This window comes from Bos indicus, chromosome 11 (genome assembly GCF_029378745.1).
Source record: "Bos indicus isolate NIAB-ARS_2022 breed Sahiwal x Tharparkar chromosome 11, NIAB-ARS_B.indTharparkar_mat_pri_1.0, whole genome shotgun sequence".
NCBI classification, from domain to species: Eukaryota; Metazoa; Chordata; class Mammalia; order Artiodactyla; family Bovidae; genus Bos; species Bos indicus.
The window spans coordinates 103,685,839-103,704,849 of NC_091770.1; the positions used below are offsets into that span (position 1 = coordinate 103,685,839).

General features: G+C 63.8%; 1 protein-coding gene across 1 annotated transcript in view; it reads right to left on the reverse strand.

Moving 5' to 3' along the window:
* The window catches only part of NOTCH1 (notch receptor 1), a 45,965-nt gene extending 35,445 nt beyond the window's left edge, over positions 1–10,520 (reverse strand). The window contains exons 1-2 of the mRNA XM_070799603.1: positions 10,211–10,520; positions 8,339–8,420 (exon numbers count right to left, since the gene is read on the reverse strand). Of these exons, the coding sequence (XP_070655704.1) occupies positions 8,339–8,420; positions 10,211–10,271 (143 nt within the window). The 5' untranslated portion in view covers positions 10,272–10,520. The remainder of the gene's footprint in view (positions 1–8,338; positions 8,421–10,210) is intronic.
* Positions 10,521–19,011: the final 8,491 nt, after the last annotated feature.

The following is a 19,011-nucleotide window of genomic DNA, read 5'->3' on the forward strand; positions in this document are numbered from 1 at the left end:
TGGACACCGGGACACACAGCCCTGCCTGGCCTCCCCCACCCCGTCTGGCTCTCAGTCAGGCCCAAGGCCACCCTCATCCTGAGCCCTGGAGGGGGAAGTGAGGGGAGCCCCGCCCTGTGCGGCCACCCCTGGGAGCCGGAACCAGCCTGGCGAGCGCAGGAGAGACCCTCAGGCTGACCCGGAAGGCCCAGAGGCAGTCACCTCCCTCAGCCCTCTCCGTGGTCAGAGGGGAGACGGAGGCGCTGGGGGCGGAAGTGGGGCCAGCACCCCCCACCCCCAGGCCCCGCCTCAGCCCGGTCTTAGCCCAGCATCTCTTGTACTGAAAAGCTTTCAGGGAAAAACACACACACTCAAAACTCTGGCTTCTCCCCTAGACCTGTCATTTCCAGTAACCGTGTAGTTTCCGCTTACCAGCAACCGAAACCAAGAGGAAACAGTGGGAGGCAGGTCCCCGAGCCCCGGGTCCCTGCGGGAGGGGGGGCACCGACAGAGCTTTCCAGGGGCAGCCGCCCACCTCCTCTCACACGGAGGGGGGCACCGACAGCTTTCCAGGGGCAGCCGCCCACCTCCTCTCACACTCATCCCCCGGTGGACCCGTGATGACCCGCCAGGACCCAGCTGCCTGTCCAGCAGGCCTCCTGGGGTCAGGCAGTAGGCTGGCAGCTCAGCTGACCCAGGATCAAGGGGTGAAGGAAGCAGGAGGCCGGCAGGGTCCCCGGAGGAGGGCCAGCCTGGGGCCCGCGTGTCACCCCGAGTGCCCGCCCAGCCTCCAGCGGCCTGTCCCCCGTGCGGCGCAGCTCAGACCCCCAGCCCCTCTCCCGGCCCGCTGCCCTGACCCTAAGGCCAACGTGAAGACATGGGACCTGCTTGCCCCAGGCCTCGGCAGGGCTGGCTGAGGCTGGACTTTCATGCTGCCTGCGGGGCAAAGAGTTTGCTCAGCAAATCAGCAGTGTCAACAGAGGGACAAGGGATCGTTTACCCAGCGGAGAAGAGCAACCGATTCAAGCACTTCAGAGACACCCGATGGACACCCAAGCCCAGTGACTGACTTGTCCCACGAGGACTCCCAGGTTGAGGCTGGTGGGGACTGGCGGGCTGTCTGAGTGCCTCTCGTGTTTGGGAACCGCCACGTGGGCGTTGGAAGCGCGGCCTCCCCAGGGCACCCCCCGCCTCCACCAAGGCTTGCTGAGAACCAGGACCCCGGATGCACCTTCCAGGAAACGGAGCGACTCAGGTGCAGGAGGCTCACGTCAGACCTCTAGAGGCCGTCCCAGGCCCCCACCCAGGAGAGCCCGAGACAGCGCAGCAAGGGGCTGGGGATCCTGGGGGAGCTGAGCCACAGAAGGGGCGGGCGGGCGCCGTGTGGAAGGCGAGGCCGGGCCCTTGGAGGTGTCCACACGCCACCCGACGGGCTCCCATGCAGAGCAGCAGCTCGGTGTCAGGAAGGGAACGGGCAACGATGAACCTAATTCACTTGAACGTGTGAATGCCGGTATGATGATGACCCCTGCGCCCGAGCCTCGGCGGGGAGTGGATGGCGAGGTCAAGGCCCCCTTTCCCAGGACGCTTCCATCCCAGGGGCAGCGAGGGTGCAGGTGGGGAGTAGAGCCCCAGCCAGGAGGGACCACTCAGCGGTGAAACCCTGGGGAGGGCGTTCTGTTCTCAGAGTTCCACGCGTCTCAGAGACGCACAGAGAGCTGCAGCCCACCTGTGACGGGGGGACCCACTCAAGCCTCCCCACTGGGGCCGAGCAAGTGTCCAGATGCTAACATTGCAAGAGCACCCCTCTGGTGCCCTGCAGGAAACATGGAGCCTCCCTGAGCCCCGAGAGCCACTGGGAGGTGATCGGCTTGTGGCTAAGAGCGAGGGCCCAGGCCCCTGACCCTCGGCCCTCTCACACCAGGCGGGGTGCCTCCCACCAAGGGTACACCCACTAACTCCGAGATGAGCCCTGAGGGTTCAGGAGAGATGTGCTCCAGGCCAGGGCAAGGCTGGGAAGCAGGCAGACGGCATGGGTAGGGGCTCAGGTCTCAGACTTGCCCCCCAGCTGCCCTTCTTCCTGCTGACCTGTCTGCAGCCCATCTGCCTGAGTCTCCACAGTGGACTCCCTCCAAAAGGCCCTAGTGGGCCTGGGGCACCCGGGCGGGGTATTCCCACAGCACCAGCCTCGTCCTGCAGGAGGTGAAGGCATCTGCCCTCGAGTCTGGTTCTCAAACAACGAGCCAGGCATGCGTTTGCCCTGCCCGCCTTGCCCCAGCACCTAGAGAGCGTTCAGTAAACGCCCGCTGCCCCTCGCATTCCTGATGCCCCGAGCAGGCGGTGGGGTGCCGGCCGTGGAGCCCTGTGCGCTCATCCCCTGGACCCGAAGGCACGCCACCCCACTTTAACAGGTACCCCTGGATGTGCCAGGCCCCACTCAAGGGGGTCCCATGGCTGGCCATGCGGACACAGGAGTGAGCGCCGCCTCTTCCAGGGAGCCTTCCGGACACCCCCCACCTCTGACACCCACCGCCTCTGGACTTCTGCCCAAGGCCATACCAGGATGACCATGCTGGGCCACCACCATCCACCCCCCGACGTTCTCAGGCAGGTCGAGTCCAGCGAGCGCCCAGAGGAGTGACGCACGGACATGCACCCCGGGCGAAAGAAGCCAGGCGGGAGAGGCAAGCAGTGCGAGTCCACGCATGTGAACCACGCAGATCAGGTAGAGCCAGAGACAGAAAGCAGGTGAGAGCACGCAGGGCTGCGGGGAGGGCAAGGGGGGACGCCTGTTTAACGCCTATGGGGGTTTTGTTCAGGTGGTGAAAACCTGGAACTAGACAGACATGCTGGTCCCACAACGTTGTGAATGTACTAAACGCCGCTGAAGTGCAGACTTTATTCGGTTATTTATTTTGCTGTGTCGCACAGTTCCCAGGTGGCACTAACGGTAAGGAACCCGCCTGCCAATACAGGAGACGTAACAGATGCGTTTGATCCCTGGATCGGGAAGATCCCCTGGAGGAGGGCATGGCAACCCACTCTAGTATTCTTGCCTGGAGAATCCCCATGGACAGAGGACCCCGGAGGGCTATAAGGGCACAGGGTCGCACAGAGTCAGACACGACTGAAGCAACTAAGCTCCCCGACCAGGGATGGAACCTGTGCCTTCTGCAGCGGAACCTGAGTCCTAACCGCTGGGCCACCAGGCAAGTCTCCCGAAATGTACATTTTAAACATCTAAAATCATAAAACTTACATTACGTGAAACCGACCGCCAAAATACAAATATCAATCCTCCCTTCCCCCTGCCCCGCCCCAACCCCACATCTGGTCTTCAGCAACCTGTGACCTCAGCGGAGCGAGGTGGGCGGGGCCTTGAGGAAGGAGATGCCAGGGAAGAAGCCAACAGAGGCCACTTTGGCAACGGGCTCTTCTCTGCCCAGCGGCCCTTCCTTTGCAGCAGCACCTGTCAATCACGGCCCCTGTTCCAGTGGGTGTGTCCATGGCCCACCAGCAGTCCCAGGGGGTAGGGGGTAAGGACACCGAAGCCCAGAGCTGGCCCCAGGCAGGCAGAAGCTGCCCTACCGCACGGCCAGGCCTGGCTCCTGGGCCCTCCTCCCCCGACCACGCTGCAGCCCACTGCCGCCTCCTGGGCATCTGCGGGCCCATCCCAGGGTCCTGCCAGGATGCCGCTGGAAGGGAGCTCTGGGCGGCCACCTAACCCTGCACTCTCAGGCACAGAGGAGGAGCCAGTCGCTCTGTACCTGCTACAGTCCATGGGACTACGGGGTGCGGCCGCCAGAGACAGCCCGGCCGGGAACTTCAGGACCCATCAAACGGCCCCTGACCCACAGGTCGCGATGCCCCCAGGCCAGCCGCTCGTTAAAGCCTCTGGGAAGAGTCTGCCAGGCTCCGGATGTGCCCGGACACGAAGGCAGAAGCTGAGGCAAGCTGGCCCCAGGTGCCCTACTCCCGTTCCCAGCCTCTTCATCTCTCAGCCTCAGCCGTTCCCACCTGTAAAGCGGGGACTGAGGATGAGATGCAGAGCCGGCCGCCACCCTGAGGGGGTGTGAGGCCGCCGAAGAAAACGTCTGCCGCACTTGTACGAGACCGGATGAAAGGGGCTGTCTGTGCATGGAGCGACTGTGGGCACTTTATTGAGGAAAGCAATCAGGACACTCAATCAACTCTGCAAAGCCACATCCTTTCACTATTTATAGGCGAGACATGAAACAGGAAAGGTGCCCTCCTCGAGCCCAGCCTGGCCCGGCCCTGCCCAGCGGGAGCCCCATCTGCCCGCGACGGCCATAGCCACCCATCAGCGTCACTGTCAGCGAGGGATGGAGCCAGTGCCGGCTTCCGCGGGACCCCTGGGCTGCCACCCAGCCCCGGGGGAGTGGAGCCGTGCCGCCCTCTGGACCTGCCCCCACCGCCCGCCACCTCGGGGAGGGGGCCCCGCACCCGCCCTCTCACTCGTGGCCCCGGCTGCCCTGACCCAGCTCAGCTGTCCTGACGAAAAGCGTTCTCTCTCAGCTGTCTGCCCGGCCCCACCCTCTTCCAGCTAAGGGCACAGCTTTCTTTTTTTTCTCTCTTTTAAAAAAAATCCCTATTTTTTTTCCCCCAGTGGAAAAAACACTGGCCGCCATAGAGGCAGAGCCAGGCCCGAGGAGGGCACCTTCCTGTGGGGGTCGCGTGCTCCCTGACGTCCGCCCCCCGTGGTCAGAGGCAGCAGGTGATGGTTTTGGGCTGCGGCTGTGCGTTCGCTGTGTTTTTCTAACCCTGCGTCCTTGGCGCCCAGGCGCTGACAAACAGAGGAAGTCCTGTACAGACCTGGTTCGGTCTCAGCCTGGGGTGGGGGTGGGGGTGAGGGTGAGAATTAACCTGTTCCTCCCCCAGCCTCGCCCGGGACGCGCAGGTGACTCAGTGGAAACGGGCGGGCCAGGTGACACAGATGTAGAGTGTTCCTCTGCAGCCGGGTGGCCGAGTCACTTCCACTCGGCCCCTGACCCTCTTCTTCTAAAGGGAAGTCGTTGTCCCCGCCCTGCTTCCTCACAGGACGACCAGCGAGGGCCCCGGGGGCAGTACAGGCAGGATGCGGCCGTGGTTAGGAACACACGTCCCCGGACAGAGCGAGGCGGGGCTGGGCGCTACGCCGGGCTGTGTGACGCTGGGCCTGGCGCCGACATCTCTGGGCCCCACTACACGCCTGATGCCCACGGTTCCGGGGTTGCTGCCAGCCACGTGGGGCCGGGCCGCCCTGCCCACGGCACTCCCCTCCCTCTGACGTGTCACGTGTTCAGGCCGCCTCTCCTAACCCCCACACTGGAAAGCGGAGAGACCATGGGGGCGGGGGCTGCATCGGACCTGGGCCCACATGCCCACGACCAGAGCAGCGCCCAGCACACAACAGGTGCTCAGAATTGGGAAGGAAGCAAGGAGGGTGTTCACGGGTGCCCCCGCGGGTGAGAAGTCCTCGGAGTCGCTGGCCGGCCCCTCCCAGGCGGTGCCCCGGCTCGGGCCCACCAGGCCGTATCTTTCGGGTTCTCTGAACTCACTCATTAGACAACTAAACTCTCTCGAATGGGGATCCTGAAACCAGCGCTGTCAGCTCAAAAGGAGAAGGCAGCAAGGGAGCGGACACTCGCCCCGCGCCTGCTGCGTGCCTCTTACGTAACCTTCACGCACCACCAAGAGATCAATCGCAGATCAAGCGCAGATTACAGACTGGGGGAATCTGGGTTCAGGCGACCCGATGACCTGAGCTCATGAGGACACTGGGCACGGGAGAGCCTGGCCTCAAGTACAGGATCGTCCAAAGCCGAGGTCCACCACCTGCCCAACTTCCCTCCAGCGTACTCTGGGCGCCGAGGCGGCAGAGGGTCCCAAAGACCCACCTGAGGCCGCCCCTGGTTCACCAGCCTCCCCAGGCACCCCCAGCTGGGGCCACCACACACAGCCACCCTCCTGGGGCAGAGCACTCCGCCCCCAGAGGCTCACGGCCATCGGGTGGCCCGGCCCCGCTCTCTGGGACTTCCTGAAGGGCCTTCGCAACAACACGGACCTCTTTTTCCGACCCCGAGCCCCGCAGACACCTGACGGGCGGCTTCTGGGGAAGGCTCCCTCTCTCTGGATGGAAACGGATGAGTCACCTGGCGTGAATGCGCCTGGCACATGATAGCACCGATTCCCACGCCCTGGCCACAGGGGAGCAGCAGGAAAGTCACAGAACTTTCTGCAGGTTCCGGCTGGAGGCTGCAGAGCCAGAGCTCACACCCAGGTCGGCCTGAGACCCAGACACCCTGGAGAGAAGAAAGCAGCTCTCCCCTTCAGCCCAGAGAGCTGGGCCGCCCCCGCCAGCAGAACCTCCGCAGACCAGTGGGTGGTGGGTGAGAGCAAGACGGCGCGGACCCTGGGGGGGGCCACAGTGCCCCCACCCTGCCCCGCGAGCCTGGACTGGGGCCTGCCCACGGCTGGCCCTGGCCAGCCGTCATGGCTGATCCCTTGCCTCCGGCCCGAGGCGCCCAGAGCTGGGGCCTGCAAGGACGGCACTTCCGTTCAACTTCCCAGTGGGTCTGCAGGATGCACACAATGGGGTCTCTGTGGGCCGAGTGAGGCGGGGTGCCAGGCCAGACAGGCAGGCTTCCCGCCAAGGTGGCGGTGGGGAGTAGCACCAGGCCAAAAGGAGGAAAAAGGCCGGCACCCTAGCCCTGATCCAGGGCCTGGCTTGGGGAGGCAGGAACTTGCCTGCCCAGGTTTGCCCAGGTTTGGGGGTGGGAGAGCCTCCCCCAACCCCGTCCCTTTGAAGCGCCTCACCCGGAGGCCAGTGGGTGACAGCTGCAGCAGCCAGGGCAGCGTGTGGCCGGAGCGCTGGCCCGGGGTGGGGGGCCCCAGGCTGCCCCGTCCCAATTCCCCAGTGATGGCGCAAGAAGAGACGGCTCCTACTTTCCCCAGCCCAGCACTGCCCCTGCCCTCCCCAGAGCCCTCTGCAGAAATACGGAGACTGCCCCCAGCCCTACACACACACACATCCCAGTGAGCGGCAGGGAAGGGAGTGGGCATTCTGGGAAGCCACGCATACTTAATCACCCAGCATTAATCCGCCTCCCCAACAATAGCCCCTGCACTTCCACTGAATCCCAGCTGTCGGTCTCTCAATGAAAGGAAACAAGATTTAGGGCATCAAGCGTCGGTGAGGCTTCTGCAGGAGGAGAAAAAGGCCCCAAAAAAAGCAAAGAAAAAAAAAAGTAGTGCGCATTCATTAGTGTCCGACAAAGACACAATGCGTTTTGTCCATTAAACTGCTCACAGCCCTGCTTAATTGGCTTCAGTCTGGGGCCGGGGTGGGGGGAGGAGGGGCTGCTTGCCCACTGGCTGGGCCGGCAGTGAGCCCGGGCTGGGGGTTGTCAAGGGAATGGGCCCTCAGCAGTTGGAATGAGGGCGCGCCAGCCCGGCTGGGGACCCACTTCTGCAGCCTGGGGAGGGGGCGTTTCTCCAGCCGCCAGGAACCTGCTCGGTATTCCCATCAGGGACGAACTCAAGTTGAAGGGCATCGGCCACAGGAGAAAAACTTCCTGAGAGGCTGACCGGTACTCGCAGGCAGGCAGGCGATAGATCCTAACCAGGTTCCCTGACTCCGGACACCACCGCCACCCCCGCCCCCCACCCCCGTTAACAGCTGAGGACCCAGGGCTGGGAAGGCGAAGGGCCACCAGGTCAGGAGGTCAGAGCTGGGGACAGAGACAGAGCTCCTGGCAGGAACTCCCACCCATACCCCTGCGGAGACGGGCACAGCCACCACGATGAGTTCCAACCGCCTTTCCCCAACCTCACCTGAGGCCAGAGAGGAGAGGCCAGGGAAGGCAGAGGGCGGCAAAGGGTGGGTGTGCCTTTGAACTAGTCAGTTTCTCGCTCAGAGGCACCTCCTGTCCAGGAGGCGCTCACCCGCCTGGAGCAAGCCTCACCTGCCCCCAGCAGAGGCACTCTCCCTGGCTGGCGGGGCGGGGAGGGCCTGGCCTCCATCCAGATGCTCTGGAGCCTCCCTGCAGGCCTCAGGGACTTTGGGAAGAAATAGGGGAGCAGGGATGCCCACCCAGCACCCCAGGAGCCCGAGGTGGTCCTCAAAGGAGCGCTCGAACCCCCAGCGGCCAGGCTGGGCTCCACACGCAGCATAATTGCTGGTGATTAAGTAATTGCCAGACTTTGTCCAATAAACTAGCACGTGACCGCGCCCAGCCTTCTGGGCCATCTCCAGAAGACAATGGCCCAGTGTTCTGTCCCCGCTGGCCCGCTGCAGAAGGCAGGGGCTCCGCTCCGACAAAGCAACAGGTCCCTGCAGGGGCGCGGGGCCCATACTCACATGCAGGCCTCGGTGCCGTTGGGGAACACTTCACACTTCCCACCGTTCAAGCAGGTCTCACCGGGCTGGGAGCAGCGCAGGCCTGGGGAGGGGCAAGAGGAGAGGTCAGCTTGGCCAGCACCCCCAGGGGCACTGTCCACCCTTCACCTCCTGTCATGGGGTTACTGGGTGCAGGGGGCCCCCAGGAAGCCCTGCATGAACCCCAAGGGGACTCAACATTCTGCCCAGAGTTCTGGGGTCAGAGATGGGGCGGGGAGGAATAGACTGGCTGGGTGGCAGGTGGACAGGTCAAGCTCAAAGTGGGTGGAGGGGTGGGGAGGAGTGGCCTGAAATGCATTGTAGACAGCAGGAAAGAAACGCTGGGATGACCCTGGGCCAGTCTCCCAAACTTCTCACCCCTCACCCCAGCTTCACTGGGGACCTTGGCTGGGCTGAGGCCCCTATCCAACCACCAGGATTGTCTTGCTGTTCAAACAAGTTCTTCCAGGGGGTGGCGCTGGGGGGGTGGCAGTGCTGGCCACACTCAGCTCCCCAGCTCGTGGGAAAATGCGACAGCTGCAAGAGCCGCTGCCCCGCCCGCCAACAAAGCGCCCGGCGGAGGAATCAGAGCAGCCCATTGTGCGCCAGGGCCACCTCCTGGGGCACCAGGACTGCACCCCAGGGACCTGGCCACGCCTCCACCGAGACTCAACACCGGCTCCCCAGGGTGGGCATCTTCAGTGGCAGCCTCCCCACCCCCCCACAGCCAGGGGCTGGGGGTGGCAGTGAAGATGCTCCATTTGGAAGGAATTTGACTTCATTCCCAGGAAGGGATCAATTAATTCACTACCCCCCACGCCACCCACCCCCTGCCTCCTTCTTACCAGGGCTGTGTAAATTAAGCCCCCTCTGGGGGTGGGGACGGGGGTGTGACATGGAACCCCATCTTCAGGAAGTAGGGAGCTAGCTCTCCCTCCAACTTTTAGGGGAAGAGAAGCATTAATCACCATCCGATTCCTTGGAGCTCCTCTCCACGGGAAATGGAGAGGAATGACCAACCCCCCCACCCCTGCCCCGCCAACCCCTGCAAGGTTTCCAAATGTGAACTCCACAAAGTGAAAGTCCATCCGTAGCAGCTGAATCTTCCGCACACACGAACCCCACCCCGCCCCAAATTGTGAGCCAGGATAGGAGTAGCGACCGGGTGTGGGGAGGGGACACCGCGGGCGGGGCGGCCAGGAGCCGGGGGACACCTGGGTCTGGGGCCCTCGCCCGGGTCCTGCGCGAACTCTCCTACTCCGAAGGGAGGCCGGGCCGGGCCGCCTGGTCCACCCTGCTCCCCTCTGCCCACCACGCTGGGCAGCCAGGTCCCGCAGTGCGGTTCTGTAAAGACGATCACGGCGCCCTGGACCCCAAGCTCCGCGCCCCAACATCCGCCCCCGGCGCGGGCAAGAGGCGAAGAAAAAAGATAAATGGCCCCAAAGCAACAGGAAACCAAAACCGACTCGATTCAAACCGAAAAGTAGTAGGCAGCTCGTCCGCCCGCCCCGGGAGCGAGCCCCACGCGCGGCTGGTAAAGGGCGAGCCCAGAGCTAGGTCTCCCAGGCCCCCAGATGCCCACGCCCGGCTTCAAAGCCGACTTCAAACCCGGCGCCAAACTCGGTTCCAGGCGCGAGCGGCGCCAAGTCCATCCCGATCGGGCAAGCGGCGCGGGGGAAGGTCAGTCTTTCTCCCCGAGCCCGGGACTCTGGCTCCTACCCCGCCCCGGGTCGCCGGGTCCCCCTCCCCACCCTGGCCGCCCGCTCCCAGACACCCGAGGACGCGCGCCTAGGGAGCCGCCAAAAGTTTCTGAAGGCGCGGAAAGTTGCGGGCTCGCGGCGGGCAGTCGCCTACCTCGTGCGGCGAGCGCAGGCAGCAACGCCAGGCAAAGCAGGGGCGCCAGGAGCGGCGGCATGCCTGCCCACCGGCTGCCCGCTGCTCCCGGGGGCGGCCTCCTGCGCCCGGCCGGCGGGGGCTCGGGCACACCCGCGCGCAGAGGGACTGTCCCACGGGCGGTGACGGCCCGCTACTGCCCTCTCCTTCCGGGTGGAGAGCGTCCCTGGGCTCTCGCGGCCTCCCCGGCCCGGTTCCGCGCCCACGATCGTTCCTACGCTGCGCCCGCGGCCCGCGCCCCGATCCCGGCGCCCGTGCGCTCCCTCCCGCGGCCGAGGCACTAGTGAGGCTCCCGGCCGCCGCGCGCTCCGCCCCCGCCCCGTCGGCCCCGCCCCCGGGGCCCGCCCCCGCCGATCCCTCCGCACCCCGCGCCCCCTCGCTGGCCGCGCCCCTCCACTCTCCTCGACCAGCCCCGCGCCTCCTCAGGCTGGGGCGCGGGGTCCCAAGCCCGGGTCCTCCGGGGATGGGGGCCGCGGCCGTGCGGAGCGGGGTCGGGGCCCATGCCCTAAGGGACTACTTCTCGTTCGAAAGTTTTCGGAGACCCAAAGTTTGCTCCGGGGTTGCGGAAGGATCCGGCTGTGGGTGCCGCCGCACTCTGCGACAATTGGCAACGATTTACATCTCAATAGCGGAGGAGGCGCAGGCGGAGCGAGAAAAGGGGCGCCTTTGACAGGCCTGTCCCCGAGAGGACCTGGGCCGGGCAGGCGAGTGTGGGGGTCCCTGGGACAGAGGCTCTGGGAGAAGTCGCGCCATCGGCAGCCCTGAGTGTACCCCTGGCCCGGGGCTCCAATCCTAGAAGCCCCCCTGGTCGCAACTTAAAACCTCTGAAAGATCCAGCCCAGACCCGCCCCCACCTCCGCGGCTGTGAAGATCGGGGCATTTGACCCTGAAGGATGGTGGTGCCGCGGCTGCAGCCTCTGCCAAAGGGACCCTGGGTACCCCTAAGGAAATAGCCTGGGGCCAGCTCCTGGCCAGAAAGATTGCGCACCAGCTCCCCCACGAGGGACCCCCTCCGGACGCTCCTTGGTCACCGTCCTACCCCTTCTCCCGCGCCTCCAGCCTAAGGTGGCCCGCGAAGCACGCTGTGGGTCAGGCAGCCCTGGACCCTCCCCCGTGCTCCTTCCGGGTGACTTATTTCTGCACCACAGCGCCAGATTTGGGCATCCTGTGCCAGCCCGGGTTAAGTGCTGGGCGTCCAAAATGCCTGCCATTGACCCTGCTAAGCCGGTTTACAGCCTCACACTGGTACAAAACAGCACCCCCTCTCAACACAGGGTAGTGAGCCGGCTTGCGGTTCCCTGGCAGGAGAACCCTCAGGACCGCAGAAATCCCAGAGGCTGACTGAGAAGCCGCCCTTGCCAGGGAGGCCCAGAGAGGTGGGCAGCGTGGGGCTTGCCTGCTGGTGGGCAGGTCGCTCCAGCCCCCCTCCTTGGTGCACCTGTTGCAGGGCACCTGGGGACAGCTAGGATGCACTTGTGACCACCAGGAGGGACAGCTTGTCCAGCTGCTGCTCAGACTCCCTGGCCTGCCTCCTCCAGGAAGCTGGCGGCATGGCACTTCTCAGAGCCTGGGGTAACTCCTCTCAGGGTCAGTGCCCGGGAGAGGAGGCGCCTGGAGGCAGCAGAGATGTTTATATAACAGCAGCCAGGCGGCCTGGAGGAGCAGATTTTCCTTAGCAGGAAGGGGGTGGGGGGTGCGGCTGCGAAGTCCCTCCCCTGCCCACCCACAACAACCAGCTCACAGTCTCAGGGCTCTGCACGCCACAGCCTCTCCTCTCCCAGGGATGGACAGAGGAGGGCTTCAGGGCCGGCACTCCTCTGGGGCCACTGCCCGTGTGCCCTTCCATTGGAGCCCAGCGTCTCTGCCAACAGGCCCCAGATCAAAAGCAAAGGCCCATCCAGCCCTGGCTTGGGAGCAAGTCCTCAGCCTTCCACCGAGGAAGCAGTCTTGGAGGAGGGACTTGGGACTGGGGGAGTCTCACCTGACTCTGCCAGCCCTGCCAGGCCTACACTGGGCCTCTGCCCAGGGGCCGGATACTCTCATTAGCCAGTGATAACAGAGAAGGGGGCCTCCCAAGCTTCTAACCCCCATGCCAGCCACCTGCTTCCTGGGGTATCCCGTGGGCGACTGGGGCCCCCAGGAGACCCTGGCAAAATCAGAAGTGCCTGGGACTGGGGAGGGGCTTGTGTGAGGCCAAGGTCAGGGGCTGGGCCAGGCCTCCCTCCCCTCCAGGCCTGGGAAGGAGGTGGGCCAAGCCCTGGCAAGTGGGCACCAAGTTTTTCCAATCACAAATTAGGCCCCTTCTTATCTCTCTTTAACAACCTTCCCAGGCCAAGGGGTTTGAGGCGGGGAGGACTGGGGGTCCTGACGGCCCAGACCCTGGAGACCTCCTCTTACAGGATGGGCAGCCTAGGGGCAGCCCTGGTTGGGGGTGTTGGGGAGAGGAGAGGAATTTGGGGTGCGGGTCCTGTCCAGAGCCCAGTGGGAGAGTGGGGCCTGGGGTGGCCAGCACTGAATCTGGGGGGCACAGCAATGGAACATGGTTTGGGGCTTCCTGCCTCCTTGTGGTGGGCACTGGGGCCAGGTTTGCCGGGCGGTCCCTGCACAGGCCCCCAGGCCGCCTGGGGAACCTGGGACTGGTGGGGGTGAGGCTGCAGGCCCGGCTCGCAGAGGGGTCAGTGTCTTGTGGCCACGCTCTTCTGCAGGGTCCAGCTTGCTGGGCCCGAAGAGGAGAAGGCCCTCAGCCCCCGCATCCCAGGCTGAGCTGGTCAGTTTCCCCTCTTCTGCCCCCAGGGATACCATCGCCAGGATGGGCAGGGGAGGTCTGCTGGGGAGTCCATTCGTGCCTCCCAAAGAAACTCACCCCAGCCCCCTCCTCCAGGGAGTCCAGCATGATTTGGCTTGCTGGGTGGGGGGGTGCTGTTTAAAGCTCCCCTGCCCTGATTCTAAGGTGCAGCCAGACAGAGACTCCTGGTCCTGGGGCCCCAGCCCCTCTCCCTCCTGCAGAGGTTGGTCTTGGTGCTTCGGATGCACCTGGAGGGCGTGGGGTGCTCCTGGTTTTCCTGGTCGTCCTGAGAAGACTGATTCTAGGTTGGCCAGGTCCCTGCCTTGCTCCTCAGCAGGCAGATGGGCTCCGGAAGCCTGGGGTGAGCTGTCTGGGACCACAACAGGGCTGCTGCCCGCCCTGGCCTCGTGGGCTGCTCATAGCGTGGGGGCAGCTGGGCAGCTCGGTGCAGGTGACGGTGGCCCTGCGGCAGAGGGGACAGAATGTGGGGAGAGGTGAGGGTGGGGGCGGGGGCCATGCCCGCCAGGGCAGCCGGGGGTCGAGCCCAGAACCCCAGGGGTGGCGCTTGTCCACCTTTTGAGCTTAATTGTAAAATGTGTCTGACCCGCTTGGGAAGAGAGGGCCTGGGCGCCTGAGACATGCCCAGCCTCCTGCCCCACCACAGCCAGGCCTTGACCAGCAGGCTCACTGAGGGCCCATGCTTGCCGCCCTGGGCTTGGTCTCCTCCTCTACCAACAGATTCCTAGAGTCCTGTCCACGCTTTTCGTCTTGAAAGCAACCCAGAACATTTCCAGAGGTTCGAGCGTTTTTCTGGAGGTGGTTTTGGTGGCGACGTAGCATGCCTCCACCACGACGGGCTGCACCCGGGCCGGGCACCCCCGTGCTTGTGTGCCTGGGGCTCCGCCTGCTCCCCGCTCCTCTTCCCCAAGCTGGACTCCTGCCAGCACCCAGAAGGGAAGGGGTAGGCTGGGTCTCCAGTTGGCTCATCTGCCTGCACTCACTCCCCACGCAGGGATCCACAGTCACCCGGGTCTGTCTGTGCTGGGAGTGGGCCGGCCGGGGCCCCCCTGCGGGTGCTGGCAGACCTCCTGGGCCAGCTCCGCCAGGCCTGGGGACAGCCCCTCGTGCCCTGAGTCCCAGGCGGTCTGCAGTGGGTCGGTCCCTGCTCTGCTGAAATAACGCCTCCCTCACTGGCCTCACCAGCTCCAAGATGCTGTCCCAGGGCTTCCCTGGTGGCTCAGTGGTAAAGAAGCCACTTGCCCCTGTAGGAGACATGGGTTTGATCTCTGGTCTGGGAAGACCCCACCTGCCGCGGGATAACCAAGTCCACGGGTGTGCGCCGAATCGCTTCAGTCGTGTCCGATTCTTTGCAACCCTCTGGACCGTAGCCCGCCAGGCTCCTCTGTCCATGGGATTCTCTAGGCGAGAGTACTGGAGTGGGTTGCCGTGTCCTTCTCCAGGGGATCTTCCCCACCCAGGGATGGAAACTGTGTTTCTTGTATCTCCTGCTTTGGCAGGCGGATTCTGAACCACTGAGCCATCCGGAAGCCCCTGCGCCACGACTGCTGAGCCCATGAGCTGCAACTATAGACCCGTGTGCTGCAACCACTGAAGCCCTTGTGCCCAAGAGAGGCCCCCACGATGAGCAGCCCGGAGCTGGAGAGCAGCCCCCACTCAGTCGCAACTGGAGAAAAGCCCGAGCAGCGACAAAGACCCACCATGGCCAAAGATAAATAAATAAAATAATTTTAAAAAAGAAGCTGTCCCAGAACCCCTGGGCCTCCCAACTCTCACACCTCCATGCGGTGTTCCTCAGGGGGTGGGGTGGACGCAGGGACCTGTCACTGTGGGTCCTGCCGCCCCCAACAGATGCATACACTCTGTGACTTCCAAACGGTGCCATGCTGCAGGACCCTGCACCAGGCCCTGCCCTTCTGAGGGGCCTGTCCACCTGTCACACACAGCGGTCACTCCCTGAGGGCACAAGGCCTCTAGACAGCTCAGGGCCAGGGAACGGGGTTGACTGTGAGCCCCCCGGCCTGCCCCCTGCTGCCCAGGAAACCCAGGAAGGAGGGTCAGCCTCTCAGAGGGAGGCACAGAGCCTAGGGAGTGTTGCCCAGGCAAATCCCCTGACAGGTAGCTGCCTCCCTGAGCAGGTGAGCTGATGAGGCCTGGCTGGTGTGGGCTTCGAGAGCCGCATAATTGGCCCTGGCGCTTGTCATGGAGGCATGGGCTACGGGGCGTGCCCAGGCCCTGACAGACCACCTGCTTCTCCGTAGGGACCCCCCTCCCCAAATGCTCAGAGCTTGACCCAGCAGGAAAGGACTCTGGGCCTGGTCTCCCAAGCTCTGAAAAGACGGGCCCGGCCTGGACCTCTCCAGACCCCTGACCCCTAAGCTGCCCAGAGGGCCAGGGCAGAGCTAGACTCGGGGTTGGGTCACTCAGGGCTCAGTGGCCCATTTCTGGGTATCCCTGGAGACAGCCAGCCTGAGGAGGAAGGGCCCACCTAGTACTGGGGGCATGGTGTGGAGCAGGGTTGGCTGGCTAAAACGTGGGGCGGTGGGGGGCAGGTTGGGGCGGGAGGTGGGGGTGTTCAGAGAAGGCTGTCCAGCTCAGAGGTGACACCCCTGCAGGGCTGGCTGAGGGGCGGGGTTGCCCACCTTTTGGACAGGACACTGAGGCTCTGAAGTCATGGAACCCAGCCTGGTGTCCCCATCCCAGCCCCCACCTGTGGGTCCTGGGACCCCTGCAGAGCCTGCTGGGAGGTGGGGGCAGGCTGGCTCTAGGGAGCTTCTACCCAGCCCAGCCCTGCTGGCTGCAGCTCAGAACTTTCTCCAAAAAAAAAAAAAAAAAGAAAAAAAAGGGCCCCGGGGGATGAAACTGCCTGGCCCCACCCCCAGCTTTGGTAGGAGCCTCGGCAGGCTTGAGTCACTCACTCACGCGGGAACAACCGGGCTGGGCTTCTCCTCCCCCAACTCCAACCTCTCCCCTTCCTTCTCTCTTCCCTTCCTTCCTCCCTCCGTCCCGCCTTCCTTCCCTTTCTTCCTTTCTGAAGTTAAAAATAGCTGGAAATTGCCTTCTTAAAAAAGTCCATCTTTATTTTCACAGGGAAGACACAGGCTTCCCACAGCAAAATCTTTCTGCCCCAGAGGGATTTGCTGAAGAGGAGCCTCTGCAGACATTTTGCCCCCCACCCACCCTGCGAACCCACCCCCCCACGCCCACCGCCCCCGCCCCTCCAGCTGCCCGACCCCACCGTGGGCCCATGGGGAATCTCCTGCTTTCTCAGGGCTGCCTGGGTTTCCTCCCATTTGCTCCAGACACATTTAAACATGTCTAGGACGTCCGCCCTCCCCTGCACTCGCCCGCCCCCCACCACTGCCGCGGCCCCCTGTTAAAAAGAAAATGGGCCTGGACATCGGGGTTTGGGTTACACGGAGCCCAGGGAATTCTCTTCCCGGACTAAACGGAGCGCAGACATTAGCAGGTACTGCACATCTGTGAGTTATTTTCATGTCTCCAGGGGCAGGGGAAAAAAAAACCCCAACAATCCTTAAGTAAGACCAGAATTCTCTATATTTCTGCCTTGACAGCTAAGGAAAAAATTTGCCAAAAACCAGAGGCGCTGCTGAGTGTTGGCGTGGGAATGTTAGTTTAGTCAGAGACTTGCTCTGGGCCGTTTAAATAAAAACAGGCTCTTTGGTGGCAAATGCCAGTGGTCCATGCCTGCGATGGGAGCTCCCGCGATCCGGAGGGGGTTCTGCAACCTCCCGCTCTCTTGTCCCTTTTTCCTTGGCCTCTCCAACCTTCTTCTTTTCATCACAATCAGCATCTCTCAGGCAAACATTTGGTGCAACAGTTCTCAAAAACCAGCAAGGAAAGCTGTGTTTCGTGTGGCGATAATTGTGTGGTCCCCACTGGAGAGAGGACTGCTCAGCGCTGTCCAGCCCGCCAGAGGGGCCTGCAGCCACCGAGGGTCTTAGCACAACATAAATCAGACCAGCTATTGCCCGGGCACAGGGAGGATAAAAATACTTGAGCGCTGTGGGAGCCAGCAGGCTGTGATGGGATTAGGGTGCCTGTTCCCGGGGGCGCGGCCGTGGGGCGGTGTTGGGGGCGGCAGACCTGGGAACCCTGATGGTGACCCCTCCTGGCCTTAGCCTCATGCAGGAAAGTCCAGGGTGACTACTGAGCCTTGAGCAACCCGCCTGGGCACCCGTGAGGCTGGGGGGATGGGCCTCATGCGTTTTCTGCCCCGCGTTCCCTCTCATCTCACAGAAGGAACGCTGGTTCCCACGCCTGCGGGCAGGACCCGGAAGGGCTGCCAGCCCAGGGCTCTGCTGGCGCCAGGGTCAAGTGCCCCTGTGCAGGGCGCTGGGGAAGGTGGGCTGTGGTGGTGAACGTGACAGGGGCCCCTCACCCCTCCTGGGGGCCCTGGCTTCTGAGGGTGGGTATCCACCCGCGCTTCCCCAAAGCTGGGGGTCCTGAGTGTGTTTGTACTACCGTCTGCTCCTCACTTAGAACAGCAAGGCTTGGCTGTTAATACGCGGGAAGAGCCATGAAGCAAAGCAGATGCCATCTCTGCCTGGAGACCTCTGCCCACCGTGGCCCTGCAAAGCTGGGAGCGGGGACAGCCCTGCACTGCCCCACCCCGGCTGCCGCAGGGGGCCCAGCTAGTCCCAGAGAACGTGATGCGGTATGCCCAGCAACCAGCTGCAGCGGCCTGCCGTCCATCCATCCATCCATCTGTCTGTCTATGTGCCTGCACATCTTGCCAGGCCGGGGCTGCAACCCCCGGGCAGCAGTGACCTACCCGGCCTCTGTGTTAGGAGGCCACCTGAGCCCCGACCTCTTCCATCGGCTGAGTCTGCTCTGAACCGACTGGACCCCCAGCTGAGAAATGGACTGGTGCCCAGAGTGCAGGGAGGCGATGGCAAGGCAACAGGGGGTTGAGTAGGGGTTGGAGACCTCCGGCTTTGCTTTGAGCAGGACGAGGGTCCTGGCTGGGTGGTGAGAGAGCCTTTTGTGGACTCAGGGGACATCGCTCCTTCTGTGCTGCACGATGGGGCAGGCGGGAGGCAGGGCTGTTGGGCGAGGTCAGCTCGGGAGGCTTCTCTGGGGAGGCGTCGGGGGCAGAGACCCCAGGAAGTGAAGGGAGATGTTGTGCAGGCAGACTGGCCCCGGCACATCCACTCTGCTCCCAGGGGAACCAGCCACGGGTGCCAGGGGGCTCTCCTGAGCCTCTAGCCTGGCTGCGCCGAATGAAATTGGGTGCATTCAACAGGATCCGTGGGCCCCGTGTCCCTCACCATGCCGGGCCCTGCTGGCCAAGAGCAGGTCCTGGTTTATCACTTGCCACCACTCCTGGGTGTTACGAGCTGAGCTGTGTCCCCAGAGATGCAGCGGATGGTTTCCTCTGGGAACCTGTGAATGTGGCCTTCTTTGGAAATAGGGTTTTTGCAGATGTGATCAAGCTGAAGTGAGGCCAGGCTGGAGAACGTGGTCTCCCATCCAGTGACCCGTGTCCCGAGACGAAGGGATCTGGGACCTGGGAGCAGGCTCCGTGATGATGGACCCAGAGATCAGGCGCATGTGGCCGCAAGCCAGGAATACCCACTGAGAACTGCCCACCGCCGGCGGGAGCCGCAGAGGCTGGGGGAGCCGGGAGACCGTCTTCGGCGCCTCTGACACCTTGATCTCGGACTTCTGGCCAGGAAACCAATGCAAGGGGTTTTAATGCAGAGAAAGCTGGTTTTTGAGTTTCACAAGCTTTGCACCAGGGGGCTGCGGGTGTTCGCAAGGGGGCGGATCAAGGGTAGGTGGGATCTCTCGGGGTTTGCCTATACCAGCCTCCGTGCCCGCCGGCTGGCACGCGGCAGCAGCAGGGCCTGCGTTAGATGAGACGACCTCGCGAGATGCCCTGGTGTCGGTCCACTCGTAAAGTGGGACTCGGCTCGTCGCGGCCTGCGGGGAGAAA